Genomic DNA, 24,486 nt, shown 5'->3' with positions numbered 1-24,486 from the left:
TGAGAGGCAAGGTTAGCACCTGGCCTATCTACTTGGAGAAAAGTATTTTTTAGGTGAAGCCAGAGGGCAGAGGAGGTTCTGGCATTCATTTTATCCCATGGAGTTTTTCGGCTTTCTGTGGTAAGTTCCAAATTTCAGAAAAAGTATACCATTGCACTCACGGGAGCCCAGTGAAAACCCTGAGGTTGGGGGCCTTACCCACCACTCACGGCCGGTATCGTGGCGCCCTGGTTGAGTAGGCGTGGGTATTGGGGGACAGTGTATTTTGGACTAATAGGTAACTCAGTGGCATGTTGGATTGGCAGGAACTCTGGGGGAACTGAGTGTGGAAACGGGAAGCCTTTATTCATCAAAAGGAAGAGGGAAGCCCAAGGGGAAGACCCTTGACCTTCCCCTCCAGGGTGTTCTGAGCCACAGCAGCCCCAGGTGCCATGCGAGGCTTCACACCCCACTTTCCCCAGAGGTGCTGACACCCAAATGTGTCCTGGACCCTCTCCTTGTACTCCACTCAGAGGGCCCGGGGCAGCCTGGCGTTCTCCTCCTGCTCTTAGCCGCCCTGTGCCCTTCCTCTACCCCTACCTGTTAGAACTCTGATGATGCTGGCCAGGAGTCAGGAACTCTGTGCTTGTCTTTTAGTTTATCTATTATTATTTTCCCCGATGGCACTGGGGATTGAGCTCAGCCCCTTGCATTTGCTAGGCCAGTGCTCTACCACTTCAGCTACATCTCCAATCTTTTTGCCTTTAGTTTTTGCTTTTCAGATAGGGTGTCCTGCTTTGCCTGGGCTGGCCTTGGACGGAGATGCTTCTAGTATCATCTCCATTCACAGCTTGTATTACAGGTATGAGCTACTATTACTAGCTTGTTTGTGAGATGCAGACTGCCCCAGCTGGCATCCAACTCCAAGCCTCACATCTCTGCCTCCTGCATAGCTGGGACCATGACATCACCATTACACTTGGCTGTCTGAGGTTTGTGCCTATCAGCAATTCATCACCGACCATGAACCATGAGGCCTGCCTTCTCCCTTGTCTGGAAAAGCACCTTTAAGCCGTGTCAGATTGCAGATTCTCAAGGCATTTGTGAGCACATCTACTGAAGACGATGAAACCTTTATACAAAGGTCAAATAGGATTCACCTGTTACAGTTTGTTCCACAGCATATAGTATATACCTTGTAGACCTGCTGTGATCTAAAAGAGAAATGTGCCCTGACATTAAGGGCTTTGTAGACAGCCACATCTGAGGTGAATTCTTTTTTTAATGTATATGTTTTTATTGTAAAGATACTATACAGAGGGGTTACAGTTATATGAGCAAGGTAATGAGTCCATTTCCTATTGAGCATTGTTACCCCCTCCTTTGTTTTTCCCCTACCCTCCCCACCTCCCCACTCCTCCCTCCCCCCGCCCCCACGCCAAAGTTGTAAAGTTCACTTTCAATGTAGTGTCTTTTACATCTTGTTACAATGGGTCATCCTGTATCCTTATTTCAGCATTTTGTTATTTCCCTTCCCCTCCCCAAATTAGAAAAATGTATATACAAGATGTAGGACACCTGAATCAAATGCAGTAACAACAGGGCTTCCCCATGGGGGAAGAACATACAAAGAATCAAACAAAAAAAAAATCACATAATACATTATAAGTACATTAAAGAGAACCAGCAAGAAAGATAAAATCTCTTGTGTCTCTATAATAGGTCCGTGGTTTCCCTTACCTGCAATAACTAGTATTTTTCTAGGACAAGCAGAAGAGGACAAAAGCTAGGTACATAGGAACATATAAGCTGATGCTAAGTGAACTGAAGTGAATTCTTGTCCAGAAAATTACTAATTGAGCTGATGTCAATGGAGTTAGTTATCCTCTTAGGAATTGATTTTTCTCCTCTGTTCAATAGTCTCTACAAAACCGGTGGCATTGGCTTTGGTGGGGAATGTATACTGTTTATGAAACATCAGATATGAAACAATTTGAAATATAGGTGCCCCCCCAAACCATATGACTTTTCTTCACTCCCTGCAATCTTCCTGTCTGGCTGCCTGTTGCTTTGACAAAACCATATGTACAACCACATCTGTGTGTCTGTATTGGGGGACACTTCCCCTGGACCACATCTGTCTGTCTGCATTGGGGGACCCTCCCCCTGGACCACATCTGTGTGTCTACATCCAGAACCCTCCCCCTGGACCACATCTGTGTGTCCGCATTGGTGGACCCTCTCCCTGGATCTGTTTGTGCTGACCTTGTCATCTAATTGGGCTGGATAATTACATGGTGGTTCTCCTAACTGACTGCTCTGTGTTTTCACGCAAAGGCCTTTACCAAGGCTAGCTACACAAGAGCCCAAGCAGTATTTCTGATGAGGGAAAATGACTCATGTATGTTAGTGAGTGCTCTGGTGAGTGCTGCCCTGTTAAGGAAAGGAAAAATGAATCCAAAGCTCCATGCACAAGCTATGTCCAAGGAGAACCCCCACTTTCCCACCAACCATGTGCTTCTAAAGCTTGCTCTGAAAGAGTTCATGAGCTTGTTAAACTACTGGCTTCTTGTGTTTTTTATTTTTTGTGCCAATCTTAGGGCTTGAATTCAGGGCCTGGGCACCATCCCTGAGCTTTTCTGCTCAAGGCTAATGCTCTACCTTGAGCTACACCTCCATTTCCAGCTTTTGGGTGGTTTATTGGAGATAAGAGTTTCATAGACTTTCCTGCCTGGACTATCTTTGAACCACATTCCTCAGATCTCAGCCTGCTGAGAGCTAGGATTCCTTTGCTTTAATTCCTCTCCTTTTGTGAAATGGGACTTCCCCTCTTATACAGACTTTTTATTCTCTGGCCAAAAGTGTCATGATTCTATTTTGTATAAATGTTATAGACTATTTTTCCGATTACAGCATCTCTACTGTTGAAACTACTGTTTTGTGAGTTGCTGAGCCTCCCAAACTCAAGCATCTCTGTTGATGTGATTGACTTTTTCTAGTCTGTTTTTAGAGGTCAGGGATGATGAATGTGTTATAAACCAGATTCCCAGTTCCTCACCCACCTTAAGGAAATGCTGTAAAGGAAAATCAACATGGTCATTCTTCTTCCTTTGCGAAAGGAGGCCAGGGCTCTTTGCTCCTCCATGTTGGGGTAAGGGGTTAAACATGGCATCCAGGTGGGGAGATCCTTGCATGGAAGGGACATCTGTGATAGAAAGCCGTTCATGCTCGGCTTCTTTCTTCATTCAGCCCCAGGATGACCTTTGCTGAGCATGACCTTGCCCTTGACCTCCCCAGATGTCTCCCATGGGATCTTCTAATTCTACTCAATCCAGTCAGTGTTGCCAAGCAACCTGCTGCGTTACAGGAGTGTCTGAAGTGCTCTGTGCAGAATGACATGCCAATCTAGGCAGCCCTGCCCAGGGGCACTCACAAGCCACTCATCCAGTCAACCTAGAAGACCCAGGACAGCAACCATGACCTTGGCTCTGAAAACTGTGACCTTTCCTATGTCCTTGTTCATGGCTGATCTAACTCATGCTTACCCTTGGGCGCTCCCTCCGGGGAGCCTCTGGGACTCTCCCCAGGCCCACTGAGCTGCTTCCCCACACCTTTCCCGAGGCACGCTCTGCAGGCTTCCGTCCTGTTCTGTTTATGATTAACTCATCTGGAGTACTGTTGTCCTCAGAGAAGGTGCGCTGCCTGAGAGATGGAGGGTTGTGTCTTGATCTCACTTTCCCTTGGCTCACATGTGTTGGCATGTACTCAGTCAATAAATGTGTGGGAGGCCTGGATAAAGGAATGGGTGATACGCTATCATATCTTCTATCTAGAACATCCCCAGTACTTGCTCTCCCTCTCTGGAGAGACTTTTCCAAAACTCTTGTACACCTTTGCCCCAAAGGCCTTGAGTTCCTATATCTTTGTAATACCTGAGCCCGTTGTTCCAGAGCAGAAACTTCTAGACATTGAGAGGAGAATGATTTTGCAGTGTGGAGGTCCCAAGCAGCCTGAACTAGCTCTCCAAGTTGGAGGTCGGGGCAGAGCTCTTGGGCTGTGCAGGGCTTGTTCAGGGTTGAGGCGCTCCTGGGAAGGTCAGTGGAGAAGGGAGGGAGGAAGTGGACACGTGGAAGTTCTGTGCTCGGTACCAACAGCACGGCAGGCTCTGAGCCACATCTCAGCCCGCCGGGGAGCTCGGGGACAGAGGGGCTCAAGGATGCTCATTGTGCAGTCTGGAAACAACACAGGGCCATTGTCCCTCCCAAAAGCTTTCTTTGAACACATAATGAGTGGACTAATTTGTGTTGCGTTTGGAAATGTCCCAGTGTTGAACAATTCATTCTCCAACAGCGTGCTTTGGGGGAGACAGCATTCATTTGCGTTCAGCTCCATGAATGTGGCTGGTGTTTGGGAGATTTAATTTTGGTAGCTTTTCATCTCTTCTGCCCCTGGAGGCCTCCCTTCCCATCCTGCCATCGCTGAGCTCTGACCCAACACAGAGACATGAAAAGGAAATCCACCATGAACCTGAGACTCTGGGTCTCCAGGGGTGTGTGGGAAGTTCAGGGGGTCTGGGACCAGTGTGTGTGGTCCTGAACTTCCCTGTCTCCTCCTTGACTGTCCCTCCCTTCCTCCTTCCCTCTGTCTCTGTCTCCTTCCTTCTTCCCCTCCCTCTATCTTTCCCTCTCTCCCTGCCTCCCTCCCTCCCTCTTTCTCCATGAAATATGGAAGCCAGGGTATAGTTTTAGCTCCCTTTAGTAAGAAGAAATGTCCAGCCAAACACAGAAATCTACAAGGATGGCAAAAGAAGAACTTTTTCTAGTCACATCCTGTAAGAAATTATATACAGACTAGAACTGAGATGGAGGTAAGTTGAGGTTTTGCAAGATCATACTCCATATTCTGCATTAGAGCGGATCTGCCTAGGGAAGACTACTGCGGAGACCACGGGCTTCAGACCTCCCAGTGTGTGTGTTTTATAGGGGGAGTTGTTTTATTTGTGTATTTATTTTTACAGTACTGGGGTTTGAACTCAGGGCCACATGCTTGCTCGGCAGACATTCTACCGCGAAGCTATACACTGCCCCCCCCCCCCTCAGCCCACCCATAGTTCCTGAACCAACTCAATATGCATTGTTTTCAAATGTTTTTTTAAGGAATAAAAAGTTTTTAAGAAGGCATATTTTAATATTTTAGCAGTCTTTCCTTTTTTCGGTTGAACAAGTACTTATGTAATTTATTGTTATCTTTTTTTCTCCTGCAGAAATGAGCAATGCCTTAGTTAAGGGAATTGTAGATTTGAGAGAGCACATAGAAACAAAATGCCCTTATACCTTTAAGCACAGTTACATTCTTCTAGCTACAAATCTAAATATGTGTTTGAAACACAAATGGAATCATCTCAACTCTAGTTTGGATCCCATTTTTGAAGGATACCTTTCATTTTTGTCAACATTCACTGAAGGCCTACTATGTGCCAGACTGATTTCTGGGCCCTGGAGTTACAACTGTGGAACAAGCAGATAATATACAAGTCAAAACACACAGGGTGGCAGGCAGGACCGAGCTCTAGAAGGTGGCAGACCCACAGCAGAAGGGCTGTGATGTTGTGATTGTATGATTCCTACCATGGCTGGGATGACAGACACATTCCTCCACACTCAGACTTTTCTGTTGAGATGGGATCTTAAGAGCATTTTAGCCTACACTGGCTTCAAACTATGATTCTCTAGCTCTCTGACTCCTGAGTAGCTAAAATCACATATGTTCATATACTAAAAATATATCTTATTGGCATATTTTTCCTTAATGGTTCCTCTTAAAACTACCTCTAGATTATAGGAGATACAGAATTCATTATAAACAGAGTTAAAATCCTGCTAGGATTTTTCTGTACAGAGTTGCCAAAGAGCAGAGTGCACAGCCTTTCAAACATAAGACATAGTTGAAGCAATTGAGCCTTAGAATTCTGTCTAAATCACAGAAATTGCAAGGCTCTCCTTCAATCATTGTGTATGCAAGACCTCCACCTCCCTCCTTCCCTCCCCCCCCACCCCCTCTGCCGCCCGCACACATGGTCAGCCTGCCCTAATATGGAGGGGTTGGATGGGGAACACCATTGACTTTTCTGCCAATTCCTTATGTTTCCAAGATGTACTGAAAGCAAAATAATGATGATACTATGGTCTATTACTTTGTGGCCATTCGTGATTTGATAACGACTAACCAATCGTTTGAGCCAGGACTGTAGTGGGAAATCTGCAATGTCACCACGTCTAAGAAATTGTGTTAGGTTCTTAAACAGCCAGTTTGGGGGGAAAAAAAAATGTTGGCTTTCCTTCCTGTCATTCACATACTACCCAGAAGCCTCTGGATTCCTGGAATTTTAAATGAAAGTCAGAATCACTTGGCAAAAACACTGAAACACCACAATTTCCCTTAACAAGCCCTTGCCATTCTCAGTCCAGATGGAGAAATTGAGCTGTCTGCACACTATGATTTGAAGCCTATATTTTTGAGCTACAGAGATCCAGGTTCTGGGCTATAAGTAGATTCGTCTGGGTGGTCTGGGAGGCCTTGAGTCTGGAGTAATGACTGGCTCTGTCCTGGACTTGTGGAGACAGTATGGCCACCTGGTTAGCCTCCACAGCTCTCTGCTTCCCCGAATGTGTGAAGCCTGGGGCCCTGCTCTCACCCAGAGATCCACAGGTAGAAGGCAAGAAGGTGCTAGCTTTAAGTCTTCCTTGTGTAACTGACTGAAGATAACTTACCCTGACTTTATCTCTGCGTCTTCAGGGATGAACTCCACTCCTTGGTGACTTTCCTCTCTTTTGTAGTGACTTTCACTTTCCGCTTCCTTTAGCCTGAAATTGGAAGCTCTCACAGAAGGAAATCAGAGCCTGGTTACAGGAGGCCGGTGCGATACAATGAGACAGAATCATTTGCAGAGTCGTTTATATAGCCCACCCATGGATGTCTGGAGTTCTTCTCATGGGCTCTGAGCTCTTCCCATTTTATGTTCCTGAATTTTTATCTTTTACTCCCTGGGACAACTTATTTAAATCCTTTCCTTTGGTAAAAGCATCATGCAATTAGTAAGATGGAGGCTTTCCCACAGGTGTCATAAGAGAATGTCACCCAGGAGATTTATGAAAACATCCACTTGATTTCCCTATTCCAGTGTTGAGTGGATATTATTTCTAAATCTACTTTCTCTCTGTTTGTCTCCCAGGAATATGTTTTATCTTTGCCAGAGAGCATTAGCTATATTTCTAAGTAGATGATTAAGCAGCAAATCACAGAATGAGTGGTGCTTATGTCCCTGCCTATAATTGAAAAAAATGCATTTGTTTTACAATGACTCATATGAAAAGGAAAAAAAGGTGGGTTTTTTTTGTTTTTTGTTTTTGTTCCTTGTTTTTATTACATCTCTTGCTACCTCCATTTCCCACGAGGTTGCTTTGCTGTTATGTCATTGGCTGACAATTTTGTTCTCTACAATCATTTACCTCAACTATTAGTACAGAAATGCTTTGTGATCAAGTATCTGAATTTTAAAATAATAACTTTGTAATTTCTGAAATATAGATGCTCTCTTGGAGTGCAAAAAGGCTACTTCTTTCTGAAAAATAATAAATGCATAACTCATTTTTACTTCTAAAGGTTATTCTTGCTAGGCACCAGTGGCTCACACCTGGATTCCTAGCAACTCAGGAAGCTGAGATCCTGATTACAGTTTGAGGCTAGCCTGAATAGAAAAGTCTGCAAGACTCCATCTCCAATTAACCAGCCAAAAGCTGGTCTAGGAATGTGGCTCAAATGGGTAAAGTGCCAGCTATGTACAAACAAAGCTGAGCATACATGAGGCTCTGAATTTAAAACCCCAGGGCTTAATAAAAAGGAGAGTAATAGTCTCAGGTCTATGCTATTATAAACAAGACAAAAATTAAAAACATATAGGATATTTATTGTTTGTTGGGATTTATGAACAGAAAATTTTGTGTCCATTTGCAGACCAAAAATTTAAAAGATGACTTAGATTGTTTTAATATGTAAAAAGAGTCTCTACTTCTTGTTCCAAAGGCCACATCGTTATAATATCTCTGCTACATCTTGTTAACTTTGTTTTGTTTTGTTTAAAGTAAAGTCAATCTTCTCCCAAAGACTGTCTTGTGGAAAAAACAGAGACCTTGCTGCGCAATAATGAAATCCAGGTTTCCTATCTGAAACGTTTTGGAGATTAATTTAGTCTCAGGGTTTTTGTTGAAGGAATCAGATTTATGTCGAATACTAGCCAGGGAGCCAACTTCTAAATACAAATGTAGAATTAACGATGGCATTGGTTCTGAGGCGTCAGTGGCTGAGGGTAAAGTAATTTAACATCCAGCTACATGTGTTGTTGTTGTTGTTGTTGTGCCAAAACTGTGGCTTGAACTCAAGGCCTCATACTCTCCTTTAGCTCTTATGCTCAAGGCTAGCACTCTATCACTTGAGCCACAGCTCCACTTCCTGATTTGGGTGATTAATTGGAGATAAGGGTCTCAAACTTGGGCTGGCTTCCAACTGTGATTCTCAGATTTCAGCTTCCTAAGTTGCTAGGATGGCAGGCATTACAGGCATAAGCTACCAGCACCTGACCCATCTTCATATTTTTAGCTGCCAAACACCCTGACTTTGTCATCTCAAATGCTATGACAGCCAGGAAACAGTTCCATCTTTCATGTATAAGCATCAAAACACACTAAAATTATTTTCCTAAAGATTTGATAAGATTTCTATTAGAACTTTCCTTGTAATCTCTTGACAATGCTACACTTGCTAGTTATTCCCTGGAATAGCCTTTCTTTACCTGAAGTCAGTGAGCTGCCAGTTTCTACGTGGATATTTCCTGTGTCTAGTCGGACAGCTGGCAGGACTGGACACGGTTTGGGGGAGGGATACTTTGTGAAGGCATCTCAGCACTTCAGCATTTGTTTTGTCTGGTACTAAATTAGCTAATTCCCTGTGTGTTCTGGAAAGCCATATTTTCAGATTCTTATATTGTCCTCCTGTCGCTTTACAACTGAGCTTTATGAAGAAAAAGATGCTCGCCCACTGTACGTGTTCTGTGCTGTCCTGAGTTGTATGTAGGTCATGATTCTTGAGACAGAAATAGGACTCCATTTGGGGGCTGTGCCTTTGGCAGTTGTATCATCTTGTATGAAATCCAGGCCCTCGGGGGTGGCTTCCTCCTGGTCGCAGATGGCACGCAGAACTGGAGCTCCTGTCCACACTGCTGGGAAATGTGCGCGCGTGCGCCCTTCTCCAAGGGGTCTGAGCTGGGGTGGAGGTTTCCGTGCTGCTCACGGCTAATGTGCTGCGTGCCATGTGTTGCTCTGTGGGTCAGTGGAGACACTTAATCTGCCCCCTTCCTCCCGGAGGCCTTCGTGCACCGTCACAGCTGTGGGCAGAGTCTGCTCGTTGCCTCGTCCTCACCAGAGGGACGGCAGATGCTTCCTGCCTCTTCTGCAGCAGCAGCTTGGCAGTTTTGTAGCACTGATCTCATTGTTTAGGAGCACAAATGACATTGGCATAAATTCTGCTCTGTTTGGTGTGTGTGCATGTGCCAGAACCAGGGCTTGAACTTGGGGCCTGGGTGCTAGGGCTCCAGCACGTGAGCCATACCTCTTACTTCTGGGTTTTGGATGTTTAGTGGCAAGAAGAGTCTCCCGGGCTTTCCTGCCTGGGCTGGCTTCACACTGCGATCATAAGATCTCAGCCTCCTGAGTAGCTAGGCTGTGAGCCACTGCTGCCCAGATTCCCTCTGCTTCTTATACAGGAGATTGTTCAGGATCTCCAAGAGCACCCAGCCGAGTCTTTGGCCACACAGAGACCGGTGGATGAGGGGGACTGTTGTGAAGCTGCTAGCATTGCGCTGAGTAGCACCGAGGTGAAGTGCTGCACCCTCCAGCACTTTCAGAGGTCTGACCAGTGCTTAGAGCGTGTGCCCAGGGCCCACCAGCATGGGAGGCACACCCTCCTCCTCTCGGCCCAGCATGCCATCCAGAGGGCAGCGCCCCAGCTTCGGAGTAAAGGAAGCTACAAACCCCAGCAAGCTCAGAGAGGAGCGACATTCTAGACAGATCTAGGTTGCGCTGTGGAAGTGGAGGGCTTGGCTGGCACGGCTCTCCTGTAGCACAGCACTCAGTACTCAGCTCCCTGCGGCTTCCTATGGTGTATGTGGGGGGTGGGGCGCATTGTGCTGGCGCTGGGGCATCCAGAGAGAGAAGTCTTCCCTTCTGTGTAAAAGCCCAGATACCGCACAGAGCCTTCACACACGCAGGACCTGGCTGGAGATAGGCAGGACCGGGAAAGGCTCATGTGGCCATTGTGGTGGGGTCAGAAAGGGGGAAAACAGGACAGGGGAGGGAATGGGAGAGGTCAGGAAGGACGGGGTTGAGATGCCAGATAAGGAACTTGAAGAAGAGCTGGCAGGCAAGGGGACATCGCTGGAGGCTTCGGAGCAGAGCTGTATGTGATTAGGCCAGGCAGCGGTGGCCGGAGACTGGCAGATGGGAGAGACTGGCAGGCGGTAGAGACTGGCAGGCGGTAGAGACTGGCAGGCAGGGGTGGCACAGCTGGCACCGCTGTCCCTGCCAGAGCACAGGAGGGAGCAGTGCCTGGCAGGAGGGGACTAAGGACCCGTGAGGACGGAAGGCTGCCCCCTGTGGGAGGAGGGCAGAGTGCAGCTGGGCTGGTACTTAGTCTCCGTTTTAAACATTTGGTAGACCCAAAGTGGGTAGCTGCTTTGTTCCAGAACTATTGGAACGAGTTGCTTTCCCGCCTCCCTTTCTTTGCTCTCTGCCTTCTTCGGCTATGGACGGGCTGTGAACAGCAGCGAGGGATGTTCAAGCGCTTCGCTTGGCGTCCTGCTAAGGCTGCACGCTGCTGGCCCACACTGTCATCCTAGGTAGATAGAAGGTGCAGGGCAGGAGGATTGTAGTTCAAGGCCAGCCTGGCTGAAAAGTTGGTGCGCTCTCATCTTGACCAATAACTTGCGGCAGTGGTTCACTTCCAGCTACGACAGGAAGTGTAAATAGAAGGATCGAGGCCTGGACCAGCTTGGGGGCGGGGGGGAGGGGTGGGGGGAGAAAGGAGGAGATCCTGTCTCCTAAATAATCAGAACAAAAGGGCTAGAATATGACCCAAGCAATAGAGTACCTGTCTAGCAAGTACTGAGTTCAAACCCTAGTACTGTTAAAAGAAAAACAACAACAAAAACAACCAAAAAACCTAGTACTGTTAAAAAAAAAATCAGTCCTTAAGTTTCCATTGCTATCTGGGATCATTAAACTTTAATTAACTGAAACGTTGGCTATTTGGAGTGGCCGAAGCACTGCCTGTTGCCTTCGTATTATGATAGCGGAGCCACTAGACCTGCCTGAGCGTTCCAGAGGATGGGCGGGAGCAGGAGGAGATTCACCAGGAAGCCAGAAAAGGCTCCCACCACACCACCACTGCACCAAGCCGGGCAGCGGCTGCACAGCGAGGGAAGCCCTGGCAGGTCCTCTCTGCTCCTTCTCCTCCTTTCCTGGGACAGGTGTGAAGAAGTGTATGCATGCTCAGACCCCAGCAAGGGGAAGGGACATCCTCCTTGGGGAGGGGGAGGTGACGAGAGGCCTCCAGAGCATCAGCCCGGCCATTGGTGGAGTAGCCATAGAGACCATGATCAGCGTAGGGGTCGAGCTAAGTCTACTGTGAGTAGCTCGAAGGATGCCACTCTGCAAGTTATATTCTAGACCAACAGCAAAAAAAAAAAAGATTCACAAACCTAAGATGTACTCTGTCACCAACACAAGAGCTAGACTCCTATAATCCCAGCTCTGTGGGAGGCTGAAGCCGGAGGATCACTGAAACCCAAGACCAGAAGACTAGCCTCGGCCACAGAGCATTCCTATCTCTTAAAAACAAAACAAGAGCTGAACCAGTTCCATCAGTTACTAGCTCAATTACTTTCTAGAAAAAAACAAACCATGAGATTCTTCTAGTCTAGCTGCTGAAATCTCTTTCAACCTCTCCCCAAACTCCGTTGCGAGTTCATTTCCACAGCTCCTGAAACTCTTGGCGAGATTACCCACAAAATATTGAGAAATCATTGCTCTCCTTGTGCCAGTGAATTCATACGTCCTCAGGGTTTCGTGCTGGTGGAAGGCTGCCTGAGTGGTTGGGTCAGGGTAGGAGAAAAGCTGTTCGTTGGTGTCTTGTTCTAGTATGTGATTCCAGGGATAGATGGGGGCAGCCAGATGCGTGACATTTACAGTGCAAAGGGTATGTGCATATTTACACAAGCTGTGTACATCCTCGATCGATTGTGCAAGCAGGACTCTTCATTCTTCTGCCTGCAGCTCCTATGGGAAGAGTATGGGCCGCCAGGACTGGGGGCTGCCAAGGCTGGGCACAGAGAGCTCTATTGTCTGAGAGAGAAGTACGGACCGCCCCCCCCCACTAGAAATTCCCAATACTCAGGGGTTTGCATAGGAAATCAGCCTCCAAATCAGCTTGCTGAAAGATCCAGCCCGCTTTGGTGGATCCTGACACTACCTTCCCTTTCTTTCTCCCCGCTTTCCCTGCCTGCCCACCTGTTGGCAGCTGCCCATACCTCGCGGTGAAGATCACCCCTGCCATCCCTGTGGTCGGTGGTATCCTGTTCTTCTTCGTGATGGGGACCCTGCTGCGTACCAGCTTCAGTGACCCCGGAGTCCTCCCGCGCGCCACGCCGGATGAAGCCGCAGACCTGGAAAGACAAATAGGTAACACTGAGGGTGTGCCCTCCGCCTGTGGTCCCCTCCCACCTGTACCGGCCCCCGTGTGGGGACAGGGCAGACTGAGGTGCTGGGAGGGCGCTGGCTGGCATGAAGTGTCCAGGAAGGAAGAAGGTGGTGGCCTGATGAGGAGGTGGGACATACAGTGGCCGAGGGAAGGCTGGAGAGAGGCTGGCACAGAGCCTGACAGTGAGCAGAGTTTCCAGACACTTCTTGGAAACCCAGGCATCTAGTTCTTCGCTCTGAGGCGTCCCAGTGGTGATGGGTCTGAGCCGCTGGTGTTCTCATTCCCTCCTTCAGCCTGCAGAGCCTAATTTGTGTCTGTAATGCAGAAAAGTAGACTGAGCAAGTGGCTCACGCCTGTAATCCTAGCTCCACAGGAGGCCGAGAGCTGAGAATCCCAACTTGAAGTCAGCCTGGGCAGAAAAAGTCCTGAGATTCTTCTCTCTTAATTAACCACCAAAAAGTGGGGAGCAGAAGTGTGGTTCAAGTAAGAGAGAACTAGCCTTGAGCAGAAAAGCTAAGGGAGAGCTGAGACGCTGAGTTCAAGCCCCAGTGCTACCACCAGAAAAAATAAAAACAAAAACTCGGGGAGATTACACCTATACTTCTATCTTGCTGATCCAACCAGGGCCCCAGAATTCCTGTATTTAGTCAGAACAACAATACACACCTGCGATGTGTATTGACACACTCGGCATTGTTTTCTCTGACAAATGGAAGCCTTGGGCTAGAGGAGTTCACGACAAATCTATCTTGAAGATATTGAATCTGATTCTAAGTTCTCACCCAACAAACTTGTTTTAATTAAAAAGAGAGTTTTGTTTGTTTGGTTTGGTTTCGTGCTGTTAAAAATGTGCCCTGGTCACTGTCTGGCTTTGCTGTGAGTTCAGTAAGAATGCCAGAGGGGTTGTCGGGGTCTACTGTAAAAATCTCTCTGCAGGTGCATTCCTTCCATCCCACCAACCACTCTTCACAGAGATTAATTGAAGATAAGTCCTATGGACTTTCCTTCCCTGGCTGGCTTTGAACCACAGTCCTCAGATCTCAGCCTCCTGATTAGCTAGGATTAGAGGCATAAGCCACTGGCACCTGGCAATGTTTTTAAGTTCTCCTGTTTTCCCACTCAAATTGGCTCTTCAACATCCATGGACATAGATCTTATAAGAAGCTACCTGAAGTATGACAGCCTTGACTGGCAGAGCTGAAGCGATGTCTTTGGGGACACTAACTCCCCAAGGTGGACGGTGGGGGTGGGATGTGAACATGAGATCCTCATGGCTGCTCTAATTCTCCCTGAGAAATCCTCGCGTCTCTGCTTGGAAAATAATAACATGTTTCAATGGAATCTTGGCATGTTTATTTTGTGCAGTGTAATAGAAAAGGAAAAGGAAAAATGAGCTTTGGAAACTTCTTATTATTAGGTTTATTAATTCTAATTATCCATTTTAGACCTCTTGCCTATAAAAGCCTATGATAGCCACTTGGAGTGGTTGGTTTATGGCCGAAGATGTGCACAGGCCCTCTGGTTTAGGGCTTCTGTGGAGAAGTAGCCAGTGAAGAAGAGGGCTCTGGGTTTCTGAGACTGTTCCAGGACTCTTGAAATGCCATGCACTTCTTTCTTCCGAAAGAATGTTCCCAGTAATGTAGGTTACAGCTAAACGGGGAGACAGCAGGTGTCCAGGGAAGTCCGTGCACATTGGGGTTAACAGAGGCCTCCTTGGAAATTTGGCCATTTCAAAACTCAACATCTTCACTTCCCCCAAAGAGAGTCACATAGCGAGAAACTGATAACGGAGTTAGAGAAAAAATAGAACGAGAAAAACCTACTGTACTGGAAATCTCAGGGCCAGAGCATTTGGTTTCAGTGAGAGCTAGACCTTCTTAGGAATGAGAAGAGGAGAGCTGCAGGTCTGCCTCTGTTCTCCATTTCCCTAGTCTCCGGCCTCATCTCCACCCACCTCTCACCATCCCGAGGCTCTCAAGGGGAGGGGACCACTGTCATTTGGTGCAAGTAAGAGAGCAAAACATTGAATGAACGTAGAGTCCATGGAAGGAAGCCTGGTGGGCTTCCTGGGTTGGGGGGGTGCATAGCTCAGGGGTAGTATAGGAATATATAGTACCTAGTATTTGAGGCTCTGAGTTTGGTCCCCAGTCCTCAGAGTTAATAAAATCCACCAGTGTCATGGCAGAATGTCAGGGATGAATGCCTCTTCTCTGCGCCTTCTGGGCTTAGACAGAATACCACTGTGCCTAGACGGAGTGTGTTCATGCGTGTGTAGCCCTCCTCGCCCTCCTGCCCTCTGCCTCCTTTGATCCTCCTCCTCTTCCTCCCCCTCCTCCTCTTCCCCTTCTTCCCCCGCTTCCCCTTCCTCCACTTCCTCCTTCTCTTCTCTTTCCTTCTCCTCTTCTTCTTCCTACTACTGTAATGACCTCAGAGTCAAGAAAATCCACAGAGACACTGACAAAGGTGACAAAGGAATTTTATTTAGCTGGCTAGCGACTGCCTTGTCCTGAGCTAAGGTCAGAGCTAAGAGCAGCAGTGACCTCCACTGGGGCAGGGTTTATAAAGGTCAGAACCACACCCAGGTGGTGGTTTAGCAAGCAAGCAAGCTGATTTACCGAAGCTCAAAAATCATTAGGGGTGGGGATATTCTCCAGCTGCTGGAAAGGTGGTCAAGACCAGGCATACGGTATGCTGCGGACAGAGCTGGGGGCTAGAAATTCAAGACTGGGGGAAGGAGCTAACAAGAAATGGAAAACTGGTTCTTACCCTTCTCCTCCTCCTCTTCCTCCCCCTTTTCTTCTTCCTCTTCTCCTCTTCCACTTCCTCCTTCTCCTCTTTCTCCTCTTTTTCCTCCTCTGCCCAGCAACTCTGTGCTTCCCCCAACATCTGGTCGAGTTGCCATCATCCTGCAATTTTCCTTGTAGTGCACAGAACCCGTCACGCTTGTAACCGCAGAGTGCCCATTGTTACTTCCCAAATTAGTTCTTGGAGATAATCTTCTAGGTGAGACTTGCAGAGTACATTCTGGTCTTGGGGAGCCCCTGAACTGTCAGCAGTTCCGCACCATTGTGGCAGGAACCACTCCAGGGAAGGTTTCCACGGTAACCGCAGTGTTGGTCCACTGCTTGGACTTGCTGAAGTTTCTTCCCCAAAGGCATCTTAATTCTAAGTTTAAGAGCAGAAACATTTTAATTGGAATCTTAATGACACTAATGGATTTTTCTTTTTTTAATATATATTTTTTATTGTAAAGATACTGTTATAGTTACACGAGTAAGGTAATGAGTACTTTTCCTCTCGAGCATTGTTACCCCCCTAATGGATTTTTCTTGGAGGAAATACTTTCTGAGAATCATATTTAAGCCCATTGGAGACCTTAATCAATTTCCTCTATTTACATTTTTATTTTACTAAAATTACTTTTATTCAAGTAATTTATCTTCTGCATAAAATCTGTAACTAAGATTTTTTTGATCCAGTTCTTTTTAATTTTGTGGAAGTAGCCATTATTAGGTTTTTTTTATAGACCTATTACTTCTACTGAGACAGTTTTTCTTGGTAATTGGACATTTTACCTTGTGAATTTTTTGATTTGAGTCTTTTACGGTTGCTGGTTTTGTTTTGGCCATCATTAATTTCACTTTGTGTTGATTGTTTCTGTTGGTGATATTCACCATAGAACTTTTCTAAATTTTGATGGTTTCATTTCGTGTAATGAAGAATCTGCTGGCTGGAATCAGTCTGTGATGGAATCTTATACACTGCTCTGTCACTTTGTGTGCTGTACTCTAGTTGTCCCCAGTATTCGGATAGAAACCCTCAACCCAAGTTTGCAGAGTCAAAATGGCGGGCATTAGCCATGCTCTGGTGGGTCACACCTGTAATCCTAGCTACTCAGTAGGCTGAGATCTGAGGGTCACAGTTTGAAGCCAGCTCAGGCAGAAAAAGCCATCTGACATCTGCAAACATCCACCAGCAAATAGAAGCAGAAGTGTAGCTCAAGTGGTAACGTGCCAGTCCTGAGTGGAAAAGCCCAGTGAAAGTGAGGCCTTGAGTTCGAGCCCCAATACTAAGACAAAGTGCACACTTATGCACACGCACACACTCTCACCAACCCCCGCCCCCTCCCCCACACAGTGGCAGGCATCATTAGTGGCTATTTTTTTTCCTTTTTCTTTCTTTTTTTTTTTTTTTACCAGTTTTCTTTTCAGATGGTGACATTTCCAGGCCATTTCCACATTTCTTATTTATATCTCACTACTCAGATTCCAAATCCTCACAATTTACCCTTGGTGTAGCTTTTGTTTGCAGTGAGCATTTCAGACTCTCAGAAACATTAGATCGTCTCCAGAGTTCCCATCAGAACCAGATTCAATCTGCCTCTGAGATGCCTCTCTGCCTGGGCCATCCTCTGCTCCCGCAGCTCTCTGCCAGCTCTTGCCTGAGTCTCTGTTAACATGCCACCTTAGGAAGCTCTTGCACCCTTCCTTATCATGCCCCAGCTCAAGCATGTACCTAGGCCTAGGAACCAGAGCATTCTCCTTGTTCTCCCTGCATCTTTAAGTAAGTGGACCAGGGTGAATCGTGGGATGATGTTCTGAGCTCTTTCAATGGCTGCTTCTATCTTTCTGGATCTCAGCTCATGCAGCAGCCCCTCCATGGTCTTTAGATAGTATTCACAGCCCTGCTCCATGGAGGAGGAAGCCAGTGCTCAGAAAATAAATAAAAGGTGGTTTACTGGATACCACCTGGCTGGAGCTGGGTGTCCATCTGAGAGGCCACCCTGTGCTCTTCACCACAGCCTGGTCCTGCTCCACCTCCCTCTCCCTGAGAGGGAGATTTCTGGGCTCACCTGAGCAGGTAACACTTCCCAATCTCCTGGATTATGTTCTCACTTCCTTTACACCAAAGGCATCACCCAGTGCTGTCGCTTTTCTGCCCCCGGCTGACTCTTCATATCCCTGGACTTAGACACAGAGCAGAGGCCAGCATCCCATGGCTACAGGAACTGCTACTAAAGCACTGAACCCAAGTGGCCAGAGGAGAAGGCCCTATAGGAAAAGTCCACACTGCTCAGTAGTGCTCTTGGAGCTGTCTGAGAACACAAGGCTCTTTGTCCAGTGGGAATCTCACTGATATCTAGATGCTCCATGGCATTTCTGAGGAACTCAGGTAAATGGGAGCCAGGAAGACCACCAGGTCTAAAGTACCTTTGGGAGAAAAAAAGGCCTGTGAAGAAAATCAATAGGAATTGAAAAGAATGAAGAAAGGAGGGAGAAAAGTAGATTCCTTGTTTAGAGGAAAATTCTAGAAAGTTCTAGAATTATCTAGTGTGTTCCAATGCCAGGAAAGAGTAGGCAGAGAATCTCCCATCCCAATGCAGGGTGGAGGCTCAGAATGTCAAAATACATGATTGTCTTTTTCCTTTTTTTGTAATCCCAGCCTAGGAGAGCTGCAAACCAGATGTCACAGCTCAAAATCATGGTATTTGGAGGAAATGCCACAAGATTTTGGAGGATCTGGCTCTGCGGGAAGGAAGGGTCTGGAGATGAGGTTTTTCTGCCAGATTTGTGAGGATGAGTGGTTTCCATCCAGGGCATGGCACAAGTTTGTTGTGGGAATGCACTGGGCACCGGGATTGAACCCAGTACCCCATGCTCATTTTGGACATTGGAGACATTGTCTTCTCCATCCTCTAGACAGCGTCATGGGGACAGGCCGCAGTTCCCTCCTTCTGACCAGAAGAGAAGCCGGGACAAAAGGGCCTGTCTGATCAAATTTCTCACACTGCACTGAGCCCCAGAGCTGCAGTCACATGGAGATAACCTAGTATTCTTGCTCAGTGCTCCCGGCCTCAGTGTCTCTCTAGGTTGAGGTCAAAATTTGACCTACCTATGTGAACCTATATGTAGACTCTGTTTGTTGTGCCTGTACTAGGGCTTGAACTCCGGGCCCTGAACATTTGCTTGGCTTTTTTGCTCAAGGCCAGTGCTCTCCCATTGGAGACATACCTCCACTTCCCCACCACTTCCAGCTTTTTACTGGCTAATTGAAGATCATGAGTCTCATGAAATTTTCTGTCTGAACTGTCTCTGAACTGTGATTCTCAGATCTCAGCCTCCTGAATAGTTCAGATTACAGGTGGGACCCTCCAATGCCTGGCAGATATTTTTTGTTTAATATGTAGAATTGATAAGCTCCTCCCTGAGCAATGTCATTTTGTAGCAGATAAGGGATGGTCTCTCTGGTCTGACTGTACCACCATCACTGTGTTTAGGGTTTATGATCAATCAGTGAGGTCCTAGAGCAACGTTGACATACTCTGTTTAAAAATAGAAATGTTATATCGTTGTAAACAGTTCTTATGTGCAAGCCCGTGAAAGGGAGAAAGGATGATGAAATAATAGCCAGGATTACAAAAAGGTCAGCTCCAAGAGGGCGAGGAGACGGGCTTCCAGGAGAGGACCAAGAGACAGCTAGAACCTCAGGGTTGAAGAACATGGTCAAAGGGAGAAGGAAAGTGGTCTGGAGCATGCTAATGTTCCCCCACCAGCCAGGGGTACTAAGAAAGCTGGCCGTTCCGGATCCATCCATGGCACAGAGTTTTCTGTCCCCCTCCCCCTCCCTCCTCCAAGGCACCGGTCCCAGCCAGTGATCCAAATCAGAATATCCGAGCTTCAAGGGACCTCCGCCATCATAGAGCCCATCTAGACAGCTCCTTCGATTTGCATCGTGGGTGTACTGAGCTCAGAGAGCTAGGTCAATCCACCTCCTCCTACCTGGAGCTAACTGGCAACAGGCCTGAGATCCTGACACTGGGTTCTGGTACCCTACACCCCTCCCTCCTTTGTGTAGCTTCTAGCCAGAATCTAATCCTTGCCATTTCAAGTGAGCTCTGTAGAAGAGCAACATCATTGTCACCTGGGAGCACGTTTGAAATGCAGAATCCCAGGCCCCAACCCACCTGTCGGTCAGACTCTGAACTTTAACCATGTGTCAGGTGAACCACAGGAAAGTCTGAGAGAAGCACAGCCCAAGGGCTGATGACTCTTCTCAGTCATCAGCCTTGGCGCTGCTCCACTTAAGTTGTCAGGACTGCTATGCTGTACTTTCCATTCAGCTACTTACAGATTTCAGCATTCAGGCTAATAGCCACACTGCAGTGCTTCTCAGATTCGCGGAGCCACTCTATTGTTACCTATTAAAATATCCATGTTAATGAATACCTTCTCTTTAAATAGTGCTTTACAGATTTCAGAGTCTACGTATGTTTATGTTATCAGCGAAGTATACCGCCATGAAAACAGATTCTGTAGCTAAACTGATTGTAGGGATCTGAGCACAGGATCTGTAACTAAATTGACTGACTCTGGATCCCAGCACTTTTACTTAACTTTGCGACATTTTGTTTACACGTTTGTTTATTGGTGATACTGGGACTTGAACTCAGGGCCTTCCATTGCTTGGCACACAGTCTGTCACTGAGGCCACATCCTCAGACCTTTTTGCCTTAGTTATCTTTCAGCTAGGGTCTTGTGCTTTTCTCTGAGCTGCTCTTGGACTGTGATCCTCCTACTTCAGGCTCTCCCATATCTGGGATTACAAATAGGAACCACCATGTCTGGTTTATTCTTTCAGATAGAATCTCACTAACCTTTTGCCCTGCTTGCCTCTATCCAAGTTTCTTCTATCTCTGCCTCAGATAGCTGGGATAACAGCATCGCCCACGCCCACCTGCTATGTGATCTCGGTAAGACTAGAGACCTTGACTTCGTTTACTTAGCAGAGTAGAAAGATTGCTTTCAGAATTATCCCCGTGTGATTCCAAAATAAACCCAAATGGATATCCCAAACGAGAACCTTTGTTTAACCATGAAAAGCTGGAAACAGAAATGCTTGAGGTTATTTAACCTGTTCAGCTGCTCAAAGAGGAAGAGTGAGGAATTCTCTTCACTTTAGAATGCAGAGCCCCAGGCACACCCACTCCATGCAGCAAGCAAACTCTAGGTTCTACAAAATAGTAATATATTTATTTAGATTTACGATCGTTAGCGCTTGGGCAGCAAGTTGGAGAAGACAAAGCGGTGGCAGAGCAGTAGCTCTGGAGGGGACATGTGTTGGGGGTCAGTCAGGTTTAGTGGGGAAACCAGAGCCTGTGAGAACGAAAGGGCAGTATGCTGGGCACAGAGGCTAGAACAGAAGTGTACCCCTGGGGTACACCGGGGGAGGAGGGGTGGGGAGGCCTGGCTTTTCAGGGAAATGCTCGGGCAGATGATTGGCAGCAGAGCGGGCGGCGCTGGACGCCGGGGAGGCAGAGGGTTTGGTTTATTTTTAATCTCATACGTGGAAATGGCCTGCAGAGATGCCCAGGAATAGAAGCAGAGCCTCAGTGAGGATGGAGGAAGGGGACCAGCGGGGAGTGTGAGGATGGCGTCTGCCTGGAGAGCCCAGCGTGGGCACAGCCTGGGGAGAGAGAACACCATGCCACTTAAGGAACAGTTGCTGCGGCCAAGAAGCCTGGGCCTCCTCCAGCATCTTGGAGGCAGCTGGCTTCTCCCGGACAGGGCGGTGCCACTCCACACGCTGCCTCCTAGTAACCACACAGGAGATGAAGGACCGATGCCCATTGTGTCCCTGATTACCCATAACTGTCATTGCCTCAAACTCCCCTGGTGGCCTCACAGGGGCCCCGGCCAGCCTCAGCGGGGAGCCAGGAAAGGGGAAGGGCTCCCCAGCAGTGGGGAGGCAAGGGAGGGAGAGGGCTTGCACAGTGGAGCTTTGCAGTAGGGGAGAGACTTGGACTCAAACACAAGGAAACGTCAGGACTCTAGCCAAGGAACTTGATTGCAGTCAGTGAATGGAAAGCAGATAAATGGGAGACCTGAGCAGACATTACTGAGTGACCAGATATCAAGAACAGGGGTTCTAGCTGGGCGCTGATGGCTTACACCTGTAATCCTAGCTACTCAGGAGTCTGAGCTCTGAGGATCATGGTTCAAAGCCAGCCCTGGCAGGAAAGGCCAGGAGAATCTTATCTTCAGTTACCTACCAGAAAACTAGAAGTGGCACTGTGGCTCAAAGTGGTATCCTTGAGCAAAAATGCTCAGGGGCAGTACCCAGGCCCTTAGTTCAAGTCCCATGACTGACAAAGACAAAGGGGCAGGGGAGGTTCTGCTAACCTAACCTGACTCCGAAGGATCCTTGTCCAGTGGGGGCGTGGTGGAGATGAGCACACCGAGGACTGACTGGAAGGAATGAATACCTGCTTCAAAGCTATGGCAGCTCAGCGGACCGTGAGCTCTGGGAGGTCCAGCATGTTGTCCTGCCGGGTCTGTGTTCCTCAGCAACCTCTTCCCCTCTACAGCCATATACCATAGGGTTGAAATTGGTACCAGTTTTGTTTTGTTTTGTTTTTGGGAGGGAGTATCTGTCTTTCTTTCTGTGCCCTGGAAATGTAGGTTAACAAGATCAATCTTGTTAACACTGGACAGTGCAGAACTGAATACAGATATCCCGTGAGATGCGCTCGGAGGTAAAGAATCACTATGGAAAGCACGTTATTGGGTTAGCGGCTGCTATCTGGTCTGAAGTTGGATGTGGGCAGCGTGGGGACAGAAGAGAACCGAGACAGAGGACAGTCGGCTCAAGATGGTGAGAACTAGAGACAGTGGCTCACCCACGAGAGCCCGTCCCACCACCGTGTTTGATAAGGAAAATAAAAACCCTCCATTTTCCATTTTTTTAGAGTTACCATTTGAATTTTTTCCTATGGAAAAAAAATGGGACTTTTGTAGGTGGACGGAAGTGAAGAGCAATTCTTTGCAACCTGATTGGAGAGAAAACAGAAGTCCAAATAGAGGCATGCCAGCTTTAGAGTGTGTACTTTAGGAAATCTCTGTTTCCCAACAGGGATGGAAACTTGAAGTCTGAGGGCTCTTGACTGAGTGAATGGGTAAAAAGAAATAGAGCAGGAGCCGGCCAAAATGTGCCGTAGCCCTCACAAAACTGAAAGGTACAGAAAGTGATGCGGAGCGCTGGGCCTGCTAGAAACGCAAGGCAAGTCCCGGTGTGATCACACATTTTCAAGTAGTGATATTTTAAAACGTAGAAAATGCAATGAGGGGAGTTAGTTACTCATGTTTTATTAACCTATTGATATCCAAGGTATTATTGTTCCAATATGTATTCAATATAGAAAGTAGTAATGGGATGCTTTCTGTACAGTTTTCTTTCAAATCCAATTATACTTCATGTTACAACAAATTTTATTTGGGACCAGCCACATTTCCAGGGCACAGCATGAGCGGTGGTGACCGCACCGGACCACACAGATGGAGTCTGTAAAGAATGGGACCTAAATAGTTCCTGGAATCTCTTGGAGTTTTCCATTTTGTTATGTGTTTTTTGGAGCATTTGAAAGGGACATTGTAAGAATGGTTTGGGGGTTTTGTTTGTTTTGTTTTGTTTACCAGGACTGAGAATTAATCACAGGGCCAAGGCACTCTCCCTTAGCCCTTTTACTCAAGACTGGCTGCCACTCTGCCAGCTAAGCCAATTTCCACTTCTGGCTTTGTGCTGGTTAACTGGAGATAAGCGTCTCATGGTCTTTTCTGCTTGGGCTGGCTTCAAACCTCCATCCTGAGATCTCAGCCTCCTGAGTAGCTAGGATCACAGGTGTGAGCCACTGGCACCTGCTGAGAATGTTTTTTAAGTTCACCATTGGTTTTACTTTTGAGGAGAGCAGCTTCATTCATGCATGGATTCTCTCATTCGCCCTGTCACTTATTGAGTGCTTACTGGGCACTAGACAGGTTCTATACTGTTAAGAGATCTCTTTGTTTTTAATTTCTGTCAGTATAATTATGAAGGTATAAGTAATGGAATCATGTGAAATAGCTAAGCACACTCATCACTATTGCTCGTGTTTGTGGTCAAGTCTCCTGCCCTTTGGTTTGATCACTCATTCTTAAATCAGTGCATAGATCAGAATCACCTAGAGGACCTGTTAGATCTCACGTGTGCCACTCCCCCCCCCCCCCCCCGCCATGGTTCTCTGCATCCAGAGGCTGGGATGAGATGGGGACACTGTAGCTGCACACCAGCTGGCTTAGTCCCCGCTGACTGCAGGAACTTCCCATTCATGTCACTACATCTATTTCTTACAAAAGAGACATGAACCTTGTGGCTAGCCAGCCCTCTGCCTGTGGGTCTGAGGACTACATAAGAGCCAAAGCATCTTAAAGGAGAAATGACTCCAATCCTCAGGTCCTCTGAGGGGGACCTCAGGACCTGCACCTCAGAGCCTCTTGGGGAGCTGATATGAAGGCAGGCGTCCCATCCACCTACACTCTGCCCCGTAGTGGAACACACTTGAAGACCACGTCTTAATCTTCTTTAGCATAGAAAAAATGTTTTAATCTTGCAATGATGCATCCCAGATAGTTAAATAAAAATACTCCTGGCCATTAGGACATTAATCACATCAGTTTTGAAGTTTACCTTAAATGTAGCACTACCTTAAGTACTACAGGAGCCTCGAAACAACTCTAGCTAGGTTGGAAGGAACAGGGTGGAGTAGGGGTTGGTATACACCCATGAAATCATAGAGTGCTTTAAACAAAAGACAGAAGGACTTCAACAAGAACTGATTGTTGTAATACAGCAATTGCCAGCTCTGCCTCATTGCCAGCTAATTCTTTG

The 24,486-nt window shown here is 47.1% G+C and overlaps 1 protein-coding gene across 4 annotated transcripts in view; it reads left to right on the top strand.

Annotated features, from left to right (window-relative positions):
- Zdhhc14 (zinc finger DHHC-type palmitoyltransferase 14) overlaps positions 1-24,486 on the top strand; it is a 200,511-nt gene that overhangs the window by 110,409 nt on the left and 65,616 nt on the right. For all 4 annotated transcript variants that reach the window (XM_042702095.1, XM_042702098.1, XM_042702097.1 and 1 more), the window contains exon 2: positions 12,607-12,767. In XM_042702095.1, coding sequence (XP_042558029.1) covers positions 12,607-12,767 — 161 coding nt within the window. The remainder of the gene's footprint in view (positions 1-12,606; positions 12,768-24,486) is intronic.

This window comes from Dipodomys spectabilis, unplaced genomic scaffold (genome assembly GCF_019054845.1).
Source record: "Dipodomys spectabilis isolate Male_0828 unplaced genomic scaffold, ASM1905484v1 ptg000302l, whole genome shotgun sequence".
In the NCBI taxonomy this organism is placed as follows: Eukaryota; Metazoa; Chordata; class Mammalia; order Rodentia; family Heteromyidae; genus Dipodomys; species Dipodomys spectabilis.
Note: the sequence above shows the minus strand (reverse complement) of the source record. Positions and strands in the feature narration are given on the sequence as shown.